Here is a 15,811-nt window from a genome sequence, read left to right as displayed (position 1 = left end):
CTCCAAAGAGTAGAAATCAATGTGCAAAAAACAACAGTGAAAACCAGGGAAACCAAGAGCTGTTTCTCTGAAAAGATCAGTACCCTGACAATCCCCTGTAAAACAAAGACAAAACAATTTACAAATGTCAGGAATGAAACACGATGTCATTACAGATCCTCAAGATATCAAAAGATAAAACAGGGAATATCACAAAACTCTGTAGATACTTTACAACTTAGAAGAAATGAACCATAGAGGAACACTTCTCAGTTTCCCTGTAAGTTTAACCTAATTCCTAACAAAATGTTGATAAGGTTTTTGGTTTTTTTTTTTTTTGGTTTTGTTTTTTTTTTTTGGTTTTTCGAGACAGGGTTTCTCTGTGTAGCTTTGCGCCTTTCCTGGATCTCGCTCTGTAGACCAGGCTGGCCTCGAACTCACAAAGATTAAAGGCGTGCGCCACCACCGCCTGGCGTTAATAAGGTTTTATATAGGCAGAAACACTTATTCTAAAACGCTCTAAAACTGTCATAACAATTGTGAAAATAAAGTTTAGTAGCCACAATAATCTAGATGTGATATTGGTGGAAGGGTACACACAACTAAAGGAAAACTGAAAATCCAAAGTAGATCCGCACAAATAAGACCCAATGATTTTTTGAAAAATGTATTATATGTAGTTATTTGTGTATATGAGACACACATGCTTCAAGGCATGCATGTGGGATCAAAGGTCCAGGAATGAAACTCAGGTTTGTCAGGCTTGGAAGCAAGTGCCAGATCCTATTTTCATTTTATTTTATTTTGTTTTTTTGGGGGGGTGGGGGTGGGGGTGACAGGGTTTCTCTGTGTAACAGCCCTAGCTGTCCTGGAACTCGCTTTGTAAACCAGGCTGGCTTGGAACTCTGCCTCTGTCTCCTAAGCGCTAGGATCAAAGGTGTGCGCCAACACACCCAGCTTTTGATCCTACTTATTTTTGAGAAAAATGCAAAAATCTCACTGAAGGAGAGACTTTCCAGCTAACAATGAGAAACAATTAGAGACTATGGGCAAAATAAATATTTAAATAAACCTCAATTTTAGATGTTGATTTTGACATTATACATAAATAAATTCAAAATGGATTCTAGACTTATTCAAAATTATAAAACCTTTATAGCCCAGGTGGCCTCAAACTCAAACCACACTCCTGCCTTGCCTCCAAAATGGTGGGATTATAAGTATAATAGTCTACCATGTCTATGAAAACATACAGGGAGAACCTCTGGGATCTGAGGCTAGGCAAAGTTAAAACTGACAATGAAAGCACAGACTGATGAAAACACTGATGAACTGTCCATCACAAAATTAAAATGCTTGTGAATCCTTTAAAACAACTGCGTCTCCATGCCATGGGATACCACTCAGCTAAAAACACTAACAACCTGGGAGGATCTCTACATAACTAAGCTGAAGGAAAAAATCCCCATCTCAAACATTACACATGTGGTTCCCTTTTCACAGCATGCATATAATGACAACATCACAGAGTGGAGAAGACAAGAGCAGGTGCCAGGGTTTAAGCATGGTAGCGGGTGAGACGGGAAGGATTCTGAATCATGACCCTGGTGTGATATGTGCTATAGTCACAACTGTACCACTGGATAACTGGCCAAATGGTTGTGAAAGTCATTAATTTTTACAACTGCACAAGTAAGTCTACACTTGCTTCAAAATGCAAAGTTTAATATCTCACAGAGACTATGAATAAGATAGAGGAAAAGAAAAATGTCTAAGAGAAGACTGCCTGAAGGGAAAGAAATTGGCCAGCAAAGTGAGGGGCAGGTAGAAGACAGCAGCAGATGGCCCCAGCACCTCAACTCTGGATTCCTCCAGGGCGTTCTACCCAGAAACAAGTCTCAAAGAGCTCCTGGAAAGCTTTGACTAATACTTCAGTTGGCTTTTAAACAGAGAATGGTTTAGAATCCTTGTTCAAAATGGCCAGGAAGCAGAATCCGAAGGAATCCAGAGTCTAGCACAAACCACAAACAGAACAGAGAGGCTAGGACGAGCCACCATGCAGAGCGAATGTGGCCTCAGGCCCCCCCGCCGACTCCTGCAGGAGCTGAAGGGAACAGTGCTGAAGATGCAAGTTCACAGCAAAGCGATGAGAAAGCACGTGTCGGATGAAATGCTCTGCAGAACACACCAACAGGAACAAGCCCACACCAGGTCCACAGCTCTACTTGCTGGGTAATAATTAAGGGAAGGAGAAATGTATTTTAAAACAATTCACAAACTTGAAAACACTGATACATGTTGTGTCAACTTTGCCCAAGTCACATGCTAGGAAAAGTTGCACATCCTACTCAAATGAAGTCCTCAACTCCAGAAAGGTGAAAGGCTCATTATTTTCATACCTCCTACTGTTAGCATTCCAAGTCGTTCCTTGAAAACTGCAAGATCTGAGAGGCAGAGGAGGGTAGCATGGGTGAGCGCAGAAGGAAAAAGACAGGTGAGAGTTAGTTTACAGCCTCAACACCAGATCCTATACCATCACCACAGAAACAGGTAACACAGACGGAGGGATGGACAGACAGATGGATGGACATGGACACACGAGCGCACACACACAAAAGGAGACAAGGTTGGGTTTTGTGGTCAGGGGTTCAATCGCTGAGACCTGCTCTGGTAAATGTGGGACCTGTTCATAGAAGAGCTGGGTAAGGCGCATCCAAAGGGGGGGAAGGCCACTCCCCTGACACTGAGAAGCCACCAGGCAGCATCACTTGATCCCACTGCTCTAGCCTAGCCTCCAGAGGCCACTGACACAGTGCTCACCCGGGAAGTTACACATATTTTTAGACCGCTATGTGATGGAAGACAGTGGAAAAGAAGGTGAAAAGACCTAATATGTAAAGCAGTCATCTTCCAGAACTGGATTCTAAAGTATAGGAGGATTTTTAGTCTTCTTGTAGAAGACAGCAGAACTGGAACAGAAGCACTCAACAGCCAAAAACCCCTAAGAACCCTAACTACACACAGCTAAGCACACCTTACACTGCCTTCTACCTGTGAGTGTTCAGGCATTTCTACTCCAATTTCCCTGGCCACTAGTGAAGCCCAAAACATTTAACCAGATACACAGAACTCTTCTTCCCCAGAGCCACAATCATTCGACTGGTCAGGGTGTGCAGATAACAGGCAGCCAAGCGCTTCCCTTCAAGTGGAGGGTTCACAGGGAACAGGCAGTCTCATTACGACTCCTACAGTGTGCAAACACAAGGCAAAGCTCTACCTTCTTCTCTTAGGGGCATCCATCTAAGACCTGAGTACCCCGTGGCTCCTTAGACAACAAAATATCTAAGCTCTGCACAAAAGCAGCAATGTTCTGCTTAAGGCTAGGGTGAAGATTTTAATTTTTCTCCTTGGATATCTAGAATCAAGACATACCAGGTCAAGCAACCATTAGTGATCCTGTAGAACTCAAACAGGGAAGGGCTTCAAAGGGAACTGAAATTGCTCATTCTTGTTTTTTTTTTAAATCTGAACACACTGACGGTGGTGGCACACACTTTAATCCCAGCACTCGGGAGGTAGAGGCAGGAAGATCTCTGTGAGTTTGAGGCCAGCCTGGTCTACAGAGTGAGGTCTAGGACAGCCAGGGCTGTTACACAGAGAAACCTTGTCTCTAAAAATCAACACGCCACCCCCAAGAAAACAAATGTGAACATAGCACGGAATAGCTTTGTCATCTGGGCACTGGGTATGTAGACACAACCAAAGAGTGAAAGAGAGCCTCTGTGCTGTCATTTAAAGAAAGCACAACTGTCTCCAGTGTAGCCGAGTACTTTGGAGTCTTTTCAGCAATTACTTTTAGAGTGTAGGAATGTCACTACGAGCAGACAAAAGCTGTTAGGGATTCAGCTGCCGCATTTCTTTTCTATTTATTTATATTTTTTAGTGTGCATTAGTACTTTGCCATGGTGTCAGGTCCCCTGGAACTGGAGCTACAGACAGTTGTGAACTGCCATGTGGGTGCTGGGAATTGAACCCGGGTCCTCTGGAAGATCAGTCAGTGCTCTTAACTGCTGAGCCATCTCTCCAGCCCCTCAAATTTGTATTTATTTTATATATATGGGTGTTTTGCCCGCATGTACGTGGACTATGTGTGTGCAGTGTCCTCAGAAGACAGCATTGGATCCCCTGGGACTAGAGTTACAGAGGACTGGGATGTGAGCTGCCTTATGGGTACTGGGAACTGAACTTGGGTCCTCTGGAAGAGCAACTAGTGATCTTAACCACTGAGCCATCTCTCCAGCCCCCAGCTATGGCACTTCTAAAAGCACAGGATACACATGGGGTAAGTGTGATGGATTTACCAGTTCTTGGGCATATACAAAGAATCCCTGTTAAACACCTAGTGGCTTCCTGTCCGGGCCTCGATGCCCTTTGAATACAGCTTCAGGGAGACCTGCTTGGAGTCACCTAAGGAAGCCTGTTACTACTGTTACTACTCTCCAGCTCTCTGAGGCACTCAGAGAAGACAATGTCTGCTAAACAAACTGCTCTGACTCTAAAATTGTGACTAAAGGGTTGAGGATTTAGCTCAGTGGTAGATCCTGGGTTCGATCCTCAGCTCCAAAAAAAAAAAAAAATTGTGACTAAAAAGCAATCTAGAGTCAGATGGTGTGCATACACACATAGCCCTAGCCATCTGAAAGGATAAAGTAGGAGGCTCACTTGAGCACATGGTTTTGAGACCAACCTAGGCAACAAGAATGACTGGAGCTCAAAAAACAAACAAACAAAAACCTAAACAAAGCTGGCGGTACACCTTTAATCCCAGCACTCAGGAGGCAGAGCCAAGCAGATCTCTGTGAGTTCGAGGCCAGCCTGGTCTAGAGAGTGAGTTCCAGGAAAGGCTGCAAAGCTACACAGAATGACACCCTATCTCGGAAAACCAAAACCAAACCAAACCAAAACCAAAACCAAAACCAAAACCAAAAAAAAAAACCTTAACCACAAAACAAATTCATACTCAGCTTTCAATGCACCAAGAACGTCAGAAAGATGTACAGGAACGCTGACATACTGTGCCTAATGCCACAAAGGCAAGGGCAAATTCATTTAAGTGGCTGAAATTCTGACCTAATTTTGGACTTATAAATTGACTTTTAAAATAAATATAAGTTCATATCCTAATATTATTAAGGATTCACAAACACTAAAGAGGCATGTGTGAGAATTTTCATACTTTCCTTACATTTGTTTACAGAATGATAATCTGAATTCCTTAGTTATACTTAAATCTCACATTAGGAAAAATAATTATTTTTGTCACTGTTAAAAGTTACTGTGGAATGGGCTGGAGAGATGGCTCGGAGGTTAAGAGCACTGACTGCTCTTCCAAAGGTCCTGAGTTCAATTCCCAGTAACCACATGGTGGCTCACAACCATCTGTAACAAGATCTAGTGCCCCCTTCTGGCCTGCAGTCATACATGCAGACAGAACACTGTATACATAATAAATAAATAAATCTTAAAAAAAAAAAAAAAAAAAAAAAAAAAAAAAGTTACTGTGGAATATGTAACAGAAGTCACAAATGATGGCAATTTTAGGCAGGAATTTAGTTTGAGTATTATACTTGAAAGAAAAAATTGAGGACAAGAGTTAATGGGAACAAGATGTCAACTCTCCAAATGGGCAAGGAAGAAACGACTAGCACAGAATGTAAACACTGAGACAAGTGTCACACTGCAGTTAGCTCCACAAATTGATCTGGTTCTGATTAAGCTGTGTATCTCCAAAAGATGACAATGATGGAGGCTCGCTGGCTAGACCTGTCCACTCATAACAACTCTGGCATTTTGTAATACACACTAGTTTCTATCTCAGTACCTACTAAGCCTTCTCTAAGGTCATTTAGGAAAAGCCTCCTTAAGCATCGCCCTGCCAAAAGACAGCGAGATGCCTTACTTTCACTACCACAGCATCAGAAAATACATAGAGGAAACCATGGCTATGGGTGATAGGAAATGTGTCCACAAGGAAGTATGGTCTACCTTACAACCTAGTACAAGTTAAAATCGCCCTCCAAGGCTTACTTGGAACATGACCCCAACTAAGTACATTATGGAAAAAGGTATCCCTGTTCCAGACATCATAAGGACAATCATGGAATATAACCCATAACTAACTGAGCAACTGCTCTAAAACTGATCTTTAAATTTTTAATGAAAAGCCTGTAGTCCTAGTTATTCAAGAGGCTGAGGCAATAGGGTCCTCTGAGCCCAGCCTAGGTGAGGGAGGGGGGAAAAGGAGTGGAAAGCAGAGACAGGAAGGAGAGAGATACCAGGTGCAGTGGCTCACAAATGTAAGGCAGAACTCCAGAGACAGAAGGATCACTGCAGGTAAGTTCAAAGCCACACAGGCTTACAGAGAGAGCTTGCAATGTAGGTTATGTTCCTTATGCACAGCTTAATTCTGAAGACAATCTTAGGTGATACCATCATGTCTGCCTTAAAGATGAGGTGACTGAGACACAGAAAGGTCAAGCCTCCAGCCAAAGGTCATCCAGAAAGGGTTATAAAGGTTGTCCAATAAGAAGATGCTGGGCCTTGCGTACTGTCTAACTCATGTCAGACCTGTGTACATCAGAGTGGTTGTTCAAACTACTTTCCCTACAGTTTCAAACATCTAACAAGCTGATACCTTCTTTCCCTACAGGTATCTTTACGTCACACTATTTACAATTCACAGTATCAGGGATGGATGAAGCTAAATGGTACAGTATTTGCCTAGCTTACTAGAAGTCCTGAGTTTGATGGGGTGAGGGTTAAGGGGGAAGCTAACCATGGGGGCGAAGGGCTTTATTAATCAATACTTGGAAAACCCAGGCAGGAAAATCTTAAGTTCCAGACCAGCCAGGGCTACAAAGAGAATTAAAAACCTGCTTAGGGCTTTATAATTTTTCTGATTAAAATAAAAAAAAAATTACAGGATCAAGTGGCACATCTTTGTAATCCCAGAACCTGGGAGGTGGAAACAGGAAAATCAGGAGTTCAAAGCCAACCTTGGTTACAGAGCAAGTTCTAGGCCAGCCTGGGTGGCATGAGATGCTATCTTAAAAAAAAAAACCAACAGAGGGCTGGAGAGATGGCTCAGCGGCAAAGAGCACTGACTGCTCTACCAGAGGACCTGAGTTCAATTCCCAGCACCCACATGGCAGCTCATGGCTGTCTGTAACTCCAGTTTCAGGGAATCTGAGACCCTCACATAGATATACATGCAAGCAAAACACCAGTGCACATGAAATAAAAATGAGTAAACAATAAATATTAAAAAAAACAAAAAACACAGCATCAAATCAAACTGTGCTTTTCTCTCATCCCTGACTTAGTGCATCCACATGCTCCTGGTCACAAGTTGTTAGAGGATTTCAGCGAGCTCTGAGCCACTTTTTTTTTTTTTTTTTTTTTTTTTTTTTTTTTTTTTAACTGTGATAGCAAATTGATTTATTTAGTACTGTTTCCATTCCATATCATCAGGAGGGGGGCGTTGATTTCAACTTTTCTTTTACCTACATCAGACCAGTTGGTACTCAAGACTGTACCACCAGACTCCATAAATGATTTGTTCATGGCTCATTTCACTTCATCGGAACCATCTGATTAGATCTGCTGAAATAACTTGTTTAAAGCTGCGTCACCCTCCAGCTTCTCATTCTTCTCTTCCTCTTTGATCTCACCAACCAGCTTAACCCAGTTCCTGGTATAATGAGATGATGATGGATACAGGTTCTTCACATCTGCTGTGAACTGTTTTGGTGTGGTCTCATCTCCTTGCCCCTCTAGCTTTTCCTATCTCACAGCCGCTGGCTTTTTCATTTTAATTTCAATCTTTGTTGAAAGTACTTTAAACGTGCTCTGCTCCGGCACTACAGGGTGAAGCAACCTCAGCTTCAATTGTAATCTTCTCCAGAAAGGAGTTTCACCAAAGCAGACAACTCTTTTTCTGAAAATTCCACATTTACATCATTCTTCTGAATATTCTTGATCATACGTATAATGATTACTTGAGATTCCGTTTGATAGCAGTCATATTTGATTTTTGACTGAGTTCTCTGAGATGCAGACACTTCAGATTCTGATCTATTCTGAGTCTCCTGGCACCTTTTAATCCAGATTGCAAAGTTTGCATTTGCACTATCTAATTTCTTCTGCAAAAGTGTCTAAAGCAGAAGCATAGTCTTTTTCATGGTATTCACACATCCCTTTCCTCAGGAAAGCAGTAGGATTATTTGGATTGAGTTCAAGAGACTTCTTTACATCAGCAATACCATCGCAATATTTCCCATCTGTTCCAAAGCCTTAGTCAGCTCCTCTAACGCCGCCTGGGGGTCCTCGTCGATCAGAGCATCTGAGAAGCTCTGGAAAAACCGCTGGGACACTGCAGGTCCTGCTGCAGCTGCCGTCATCCCTAAGGGCCACTAAAGCTTCGGCCCGAGCGTTTCCTACCTTGGTTACCCTGAACCACTTCTATGCACTTGAGCTTTATGATTTATGAAGTCCTCAACTGTGATTCTCACAGAAGCACAGAAACACTGAGGACACATGCAAAGTGGATATGAGGCAAGGCCCAGGAAGGAAGAGGGAGGGCAGAGCAGACCGGTGCAATATGGACTCAGGGGGCTGGCTTTGTTGGAATTCCTTAAGGATTTTTACCCTTCAAAGACTGCTAGGCTGGGATCCCTACAGCTTGCCTTGATTTACACATTCTGAGGGGAACAGAAGATAGCTTGAGGGTCCCCAATTATTCTAATGTGCAGACTGAGAGAGGTACACGTTAATGCAGATTCCAGTGGTATAGAAAAAGGCCAGTTTTTTTTCTCATCTGCTTCTCTCTAGTACAAATGTCTTATCACAAATGGGAAACTAGCATTTTGTGGTCTCTAGCTTGACTGATGTAGGAGGTGGTCCTGAGAGAAGAGGTTCCTGAAAGGTCTCTGCTCACAAAGGGAGTAAGAAGTCCACCGTCAGAGTTTTACCCTGACCCAGGCACATGGAGGAGACCCTACAGGTCCAGGAGGCTTTGGAGCATTCACGGAACTGATGTGATTCAAACAGGAAGGAGAGGCTGGGAGATAGTGAGCAAGAGTTTTCACACTAAAGGATGACATGACGGAAGGAAGCACTAAGACCACCCAGGAACTGTGCAAAGAGACTGCAGCTTATGTCAAAGGTCTTACCACTGAATCTGGGAGCAAGGCTGAACTCACACTCAAGTCTACAATCAGAATCTGGTCCTATTTGGTCACATTCAGGGAGTTTCTCTACACTTTCCTCCTGTGTTATTTTATATCCATGTTTTTGTTAATGGTTCTTGCCCCGTAATGTTCTCCCCAAGTAAGGCCACAGTAAGAAGACTCAAGTGGGTCCTCTTACTCAAGTGGGTCCAAAACCTAGTCTTCCTAGCACAACTGACCATAAATTCCTTGATCTACCCTCTGATAATAGTTAAGGCCTCATTTCAGAAGGGTCCTGCCCTATGCCTAAGAGGAAGGAGTGCTGAGAAATAGGTAAGTATTATGTCCTACCCTTGGCATTCAACTACATTTTAGCATGACTGTCCTTGCTTTGATCACACCTGTGCAATACAGTCTCCAGAGAAGCCCATGAGGACAGTGTTCTGCAGACTATGTACTGCAAAACTTATGGTAGCTGTTCAAAATTTTGTCTACATGCCAAGATGGTGTCCACTCCAACTCCATGGAACAGAGCATCTGAGGCACTTCCAGACTAGCCCTCAGCTTCTCTCCATCTGACTGATTATTTATGTTCTTAAAATAGCCTTTATAATAAGCTAGCTGGTAAATATATGCAAGTGTTTTTCTGGGTTCTGTAAGCTTTTTGAACATCCTGTTATAGGGGCACAAACCTTTAACCCAGCACTTGGAAGGCAGAGACAGGTGGATCTCTCTGAGTTTGAGGTCAGCCTGGTCTACATAGAGATCCTGCCTTAAAAAAGGCCATTTGAGCCGGGCGGTGGTGGCGCACGCCTTTAATCCCAGCACTCGGGAGGCAGAGCCAGGCGGATCTCTGTGAGTTCGAGGCCAGCCTGGGCTACCAAGTGAGTTCCAGGAAAGGCGCAAAGCTACACAGAGAAACCCTGTCTCAAAAAACCAAAAAAAAAAAAAAAAAAAAAAAAAAGGCCATTTGAACAGTCTGATGGAAGCAGTCTTGGGAAGGGAGACCCCATCCTGGATCTGATTCCATCTCCAGGTAGAGAGAAGTTATGTTGTCTTTTATATTTATTTGTGTGTCTGTCTGTCTGTCTGTCTGTCTGGATGCATGTACATGCCACAGTGAGAGTGAGCAGGTCAGAGGACTACTTGCAGGAGTCCATTCTTTTTCCACCATGTGGGTCCAGGGACTAAACTCAGGCTGTCAGGCCTGGCACCAAGCACCTTTACCTGCTGAACCATCTAGCCAGCCTCACAATTTCTTCCCTAATTCAGGCCATAGAAGCCAGAATTCCTCTTACCCAACACGGATCAGAAAACCCTAATCTTTTCCAGATTTTCTCTATTCTGGAGTTCACCACAAACAATTCTTTTCATGGAACCATCTATCAGAATTGAATTAAATAAGAAGAAACCCAGATGGTATTGATTGCTTACTTGCTGGTGGGGAGAAGTCTATTTATACCTTTCAGTTTTTGTTTTTGTTTTTGTTGTATGTGTGTGTGTGTCTGTGTGTGTGCATGTACATGTGCACATGCACTCAAAGAGACCAGAGGAGGGCATTGGGTATCTCTGCCTTATTTCCTTGAGACAGGGTCTTTCACTCAACCTGAAGCTAGGCTAACAACAACAAAGTCCCAGAGATCTTCCCGTCTCCACCCTGTACAATGCTAGAGTTACAGGCTCACGTGGCCATGGGGTTTTTTACATGGGCACTTGGGATCTGAACTCAGGTCTTCATGCTTGCACAGCAAGTGCTCTTACCCCTGAGTGATATGTCTACCCACTGAGTGGGGAGTACCCACTAATACCTTTTGAGGTCACAAAAGTTTTTTGTGTCGATAAACAAGAAAAAGGTTTGTTTTTCTATACATTTCCTAAATCTGCTAAAGGACATATAAATGGAGAAAATCCTGTAATATCTCAGCATGTTCTTGAGAACTAAAGAACAATTTATAAACTGCCATCACCAATTCAACATCAATAATGTCCGATTAACATCCAAATCCTTGGTTACAACTCAGCAATACCTGTAAGACCACAGGGTATGTGCAGAGCCCCAGAGACTATTCCTCACAGTGCCTTCAAGGACACTAATTTCATCTTCTCCCCAAGAGTATTAGCAAGTAGGTGATCATTGATTTCATTAGCATGCAAGGTGCCTACTGTGAACACTCTGGTCATTTCATAATTAGTCACATCATCATTCCTTTAGTATAGGTTAGCAGCACGGTGACATAAGCAGATTAACTCTGGAAGCAGCTGCAGTGAGCACCGCAATGCCCATTCGCCTCACAAGGAGGACCAGGTACAGGCTCGCTTATCTTCTGGTAACAGTGACAAAACCCCAATTGTTCTCCACACATGCACCTCCCAAAGGCCCTGACCTCCTGACGCTGTAGGGAATGCCTTCCAAAGTTTCCTCGGTGTGATCACCAGCATTTATAAATCAGGAAACCCAAACTGTACACCTTGCTCTGGAATTCGTTCCTTAGGGATATGAACATCCTCCAGCCCAAGCAGGCCCCACCATATTCCAGAACGGACAGCCATTTCAACAGCAGCCTTGCAAGGCTGATCAGTGGCCTTACAAAAGGCAGTGTTGTGCAGGATATGGAAAGCTGGAGCCAGAAGAGCTATTCTCTGAAGCAGTGTCACAGACCCTTCCTTTGAAATTTTATTTTCCAGATTGAGACTTGAATAATCTGGCTGAAAATTAAGGTAAAAATAATACCCTTAAAATACACTAAGACTACATGACTGCTCAATTTCAAGTGATCAGAACGAAGGAAACTTAAGAGCCTTTCCCTCCTGTCTGGATATCTGGCTAGCACAGGCTGTGCGCAGCGAGAGGAGCTCAAGCAGCGCAGCTGACTGCTCGCAGACCCTCACCAAGTTTGTCTGTGGATGAGATAATGTCAGCGGGCACGGAGGAGTCCAGATCAGCATCCAAAATCCCCAGGGGGTCCAGCTGCGCTACATGGTGCCCTCGTATCTATGAGTGGGCCAACAATGAGAGGGAGGACACACACAAAAGGACAGGAGAAAAAAAAGAGGGAAGGGGCAAAAAAAAGTAAAATTACATTAAAATTAGCATTTACATATTAATTCTCACCCACGTTTGAAGAAACAGTTACCGGAGCATCATCAAAATTTACACAACTAATTCCGAGAGGATCAAGTTTTGCAATGTGGTGACCCCTGACCTGGAATAATAATACAAGCAAGTCATTAAGCAGATCCAGGAAGCTGCAGGAAGGGGTAAAAGAGTTATACTTCATACAAATCTTTCTCAGAAAGGAACATAGCTCAGTGAACCCATAAAACAGAATTAGTTCTTAAAAAAACAGCATAAAACAGTTTATCTTAAAATGCATTACTGTGAGCTGGGCCTGGTAGCACAGACCTATAATCTAAGCTACTTACAAGATTGAAGCACAGAATTAAAAATTCAAGACCTGCCTGGACAACTTAGTGAGATCCTGGCTCAACGTAAGAGAGCTAAGGATATATATAGTTCATGGTAGAGCACTTGCTTAGCAAAACTCAAGGCCATAGGTTCAACTTCCAGTAAAGCACACACACAAAAACAATCAAAAAAAACCCAAACAACCCAAATCATTATTACACATAAATGCCCTTTTACAAGAATAAAAAAAGGAATGTATTTCTCAAGTTATAATAAACTTGGCTATTTAAAAATGAACTGTATCTTGGGGATCCTCACAGTTTTTCTAGATCAATGGAAATGAGATATGCTGGGAGAACTGTTACTCTAGTGTAAAGACAATTATTTCCCTGCGGACGAAAACGCAGGCTTAGGTGTTGGCTGTGACTGAAAGAGTATAGACAAGGTGCTATCTTATTAAGGGAAGGTTTGCTTTTCTTATATATCCAAGTGTGTGGAGGACTAAGGGCTCTGGCCCTAATGCTGCAGACTAGGTCACACATAGAACTCAATCTTCCACTACTACATTGGTTTAAGGCACTTGATCGAACTATTTAAAAAAACAGAAGAGGGGGCTAGAGAGGTGGCTCAGCACTTAAAGAGCACCGGTCTTCCAGAGGCCCCAGGTTCCATTCCCAGCATCTACATGGAGGCTAACAAACATCTGTAACTCTAGTTCCAGAGGATCCAATTCCCTCTCTGGCCTCCATGGGCACCAGGTACATGTGTGGTACATATACATACAAGCGAATTAACCATTAACACAAAATAATACAAAATTAAAAATAGGAGGCTGGGGTAGAGCTCAGTGGTAGAGCACTGCGAACCACTTGTGTACCCATGGGCTGCATCCAATCTCCAGCACCATCAAAACAAAGGAGAGTAGAGGATGGGGAAATCCCATTTAAAAATTTTTTTTAAATATATTTATTTTTGAGACAGGGTCTACTACTATGTAGCCCCTAATTGGCCTGGAACTTGCTATGCAGACCAGGGTGGCCAAAAAAAAAAAAAAATCACAGAGGCCCACCTGCCTCTGCCTCCTGAGTGCTAGAATTAAACATGTGTGCCACCACACTCAGAAAATTCCTTCAAGTTTAAGTGTTTTTATTTTGTTTTTGTTTTTTAGTTAGGAATGTTTCTGTCACAGTTCTTGCTAGCAATTTGAGAAGAACAGCAGATGGTGAGAAGTCACTAGAAACTAGATTAAAAATGTTACTGGAGCCAACATCTAAATGCTGTATGGTCAGGGCTATAGCATTTATAGCATTCTGTCCATCTCCTCCCCATGTTAGCACACGTGTCCCAAGAAGAAGTTCTCCTTGAAGAGTGCAGCCGGAAAAAGACTGAGGACCCAGGACCTTCCTGTACAACCACCACCAGGAAACTGAAGCACGAGGCAGAAACCAGAGCTCAGCGCAAGCTCCTAGATGCTACTGCTGCATCCATGCTAGAGTAGGCAGTGGGGCCTGGACTCTCACTGGAGGTCCTGGAAGGAAGCTACCTAGTTTATTTTTCTGTACCTTTCCTCCTTGGATCTACTCAAACTTTAACGTCTGAACTCTGGCTCCCCAACAGAGGTGGCCAGGGAGGAAGATCTTTGGTTACTCTGTTTAGATGGAGAAAAGCCAGGAAAAAAAGAGTCCAGTTCTGCTGAACATATCTGATGAGGCTAGCTGCTTGCTGGCAGAATTTAGATATAACATCCTTGCCTCACCCACATTTTGCAGACTCAGGTCCTCTTCCCTACTCTCTGGCTTCTGTCTCTAAACTGTATGGATTTACTTTTTTTTACCCCCCTGACAGGGTTTCTCCTGTAGTTTTGGTGCCTTTCCTGGATCTCCTCTGTAGACTAGGCTGGCCTCAAACTCACAGAGATCCGCCTGGCTTTGCCTTCCGAGTGCTGGGACTAAAGGTGTGCACCACCGCCGCCCGGCATGGATTTACCTGAGATGGGACATCCATCCATCCCATAGCACTGCTCTTCTCACTAACTCTGCAACCCTGCCATGCCCACGTACTGACTTGCCTATTTACAAACAGAAATCAGGAGCTATTATGAGACAGACCATTAAAGTGGAAGATTTGCTCAATTATGGTAGTTTTGCTTCTTTTCTCTTGTATATTTGATATTTGCCTCTATAAGACCAAAGCAGGAAGGAAATAGTTGGCATTTGGAAGAGAAGTAAAACAATGCACATCCAGAAAGGCCTAGGGAATACTGCATCTTGTATGATATTGATGGACAGCCACTGCTCACCTGATATGCCCTGATGAGAGACTGCACTGCCAAGTGGTCTTCCACGAGTTTGTCGACGTTAGGTTGTGCCTCCACCAGGGACTGTGCATGGGCCATGGTAGCCAGGGAGCTTCGACTCAGGGAAAGAGGACTCTGGTAGGCAGTGCCAGGAGGGGCTCCAGCATTGGTGTTTCGGAAAAAAATATCCCATGACTAAAGACAAAAAGAACACAGTTATGCGATTCTCCCCTAAATACCATATACAACTATCCTCTACAAGAAGGCAACACTGTCATTTCCTTGTATTTCTAGTTTTATTTACTTCAGATTTCAATAATTTTACCTATCTATTTATTTTGGTTCTTTGAGACAGGGTTTCTCTGTGTAGTTTTGGTGCCTGTCCTGGATCTCCATCTGTAGACCAGGCTGGCCTTGAACTCACAGAGATCCACCTGTCTCTGCCTCCCAAGTGCTGGGATTAAAGGCATGTGACACTGCCACCTGGCTGACTTCAATAATTTAATCTGCATTTTGTATTGTAAATTATATGCTATATATTACTGAACTCACCTCACACAAGATGTAAATTTTAAAATATTTAAAGATATATGTTTTTAAAATTTTACTTATTTTTCTGTGTAGATATGTGTCTAAGTTAGGGTTTTCATTGCTGTCAAGAGACACCATGCCCACGGTAACTCTTATAAAGGAACCATTTAATTGGGGTGACTTGCTTACAGGTCAGAGGTTCAGTCCATTATCATCATGGTGGGGAGCATGGTGGTGTGCAGGCATATGTGGTGTTAGAGCTGAGAGTCCTCCATCTTGAAGGCAACAGGAAGTTGACTGAGACACTGGGCAGTATTCTGAGCACAGGACTCATCAAAGGCCACACACACACACACTTCCTTCAACAAGGCC

The 15,811-nt window shown here is 43.1% G+C and overlaps 1 protein-coding gene and 1 pseudogene across 6 annotated transcripts in view; both read right to left on the bottom strand.

Moving 5' to 3' along the window:
• Window positions 1-15,811, bottom strand: part of Ogdh (oxoglutarate dehydrogenase) — a 76,735-nt gene that overhangs the window by 32,941 nt on the left and 27,983 nt on the right. For 3 of the 6 annotated variants that reach the window (XM_052734457.1, XM_052734458.1, XM_052734459.1), the window contains exons 3-5: window positions 14,912-15,103; window positions 12,319-12,409; window positions 2,379-2,423 (exon numbers count right to left, since the gene is read on the bottom strand). In XM_052734457.1, the coding sequence (XP_052590417.1) occupies window positions 2,379-2,423; window positions 12,319-12,409; window positions 14,912-15,103 (328 nt within the window). Of the gene's footprint in view, window positions 1-2,378; window positions 2,424-12,095; window positions 12,199-12,318; window positions 12,410-14,911; window positions 15,104-15,811 lie in introns of all 6 variants that reach the window. The other 3 variants (XM_052734462.1, XM_052734461.1, XM_052734460.1) reach the window with 3 other exon arrangements.
• LOC128108202 (protein SGT1 homolog) lies at window positions 7,481-10,108 on the bottom strand (annotated as a pseudogene).

Source organism: Peromyscus californicus, unplaced genomic scaffold, assembly GCF_007827085.1.
Source record: "Peromyscus californicus insignis strain IS unplaced genomic scaffold, ASM782708v3 Scaffold_13__1_contigs__length_99412109, whole genome shotgun sequence".
Classification (NCBI taxonomy): domain Eukaryota; kingdom Metazoa; phylum Chordata; class Mammalia; order Rodentia; family Cricetidae; genus Peromyscus; species Peromyscus californicus.
The sequence above is the reverse complement of the archived record's forward strand: the minus strand, read 5'-3'. Positions and strand labels throughout refer to the sequence as shown.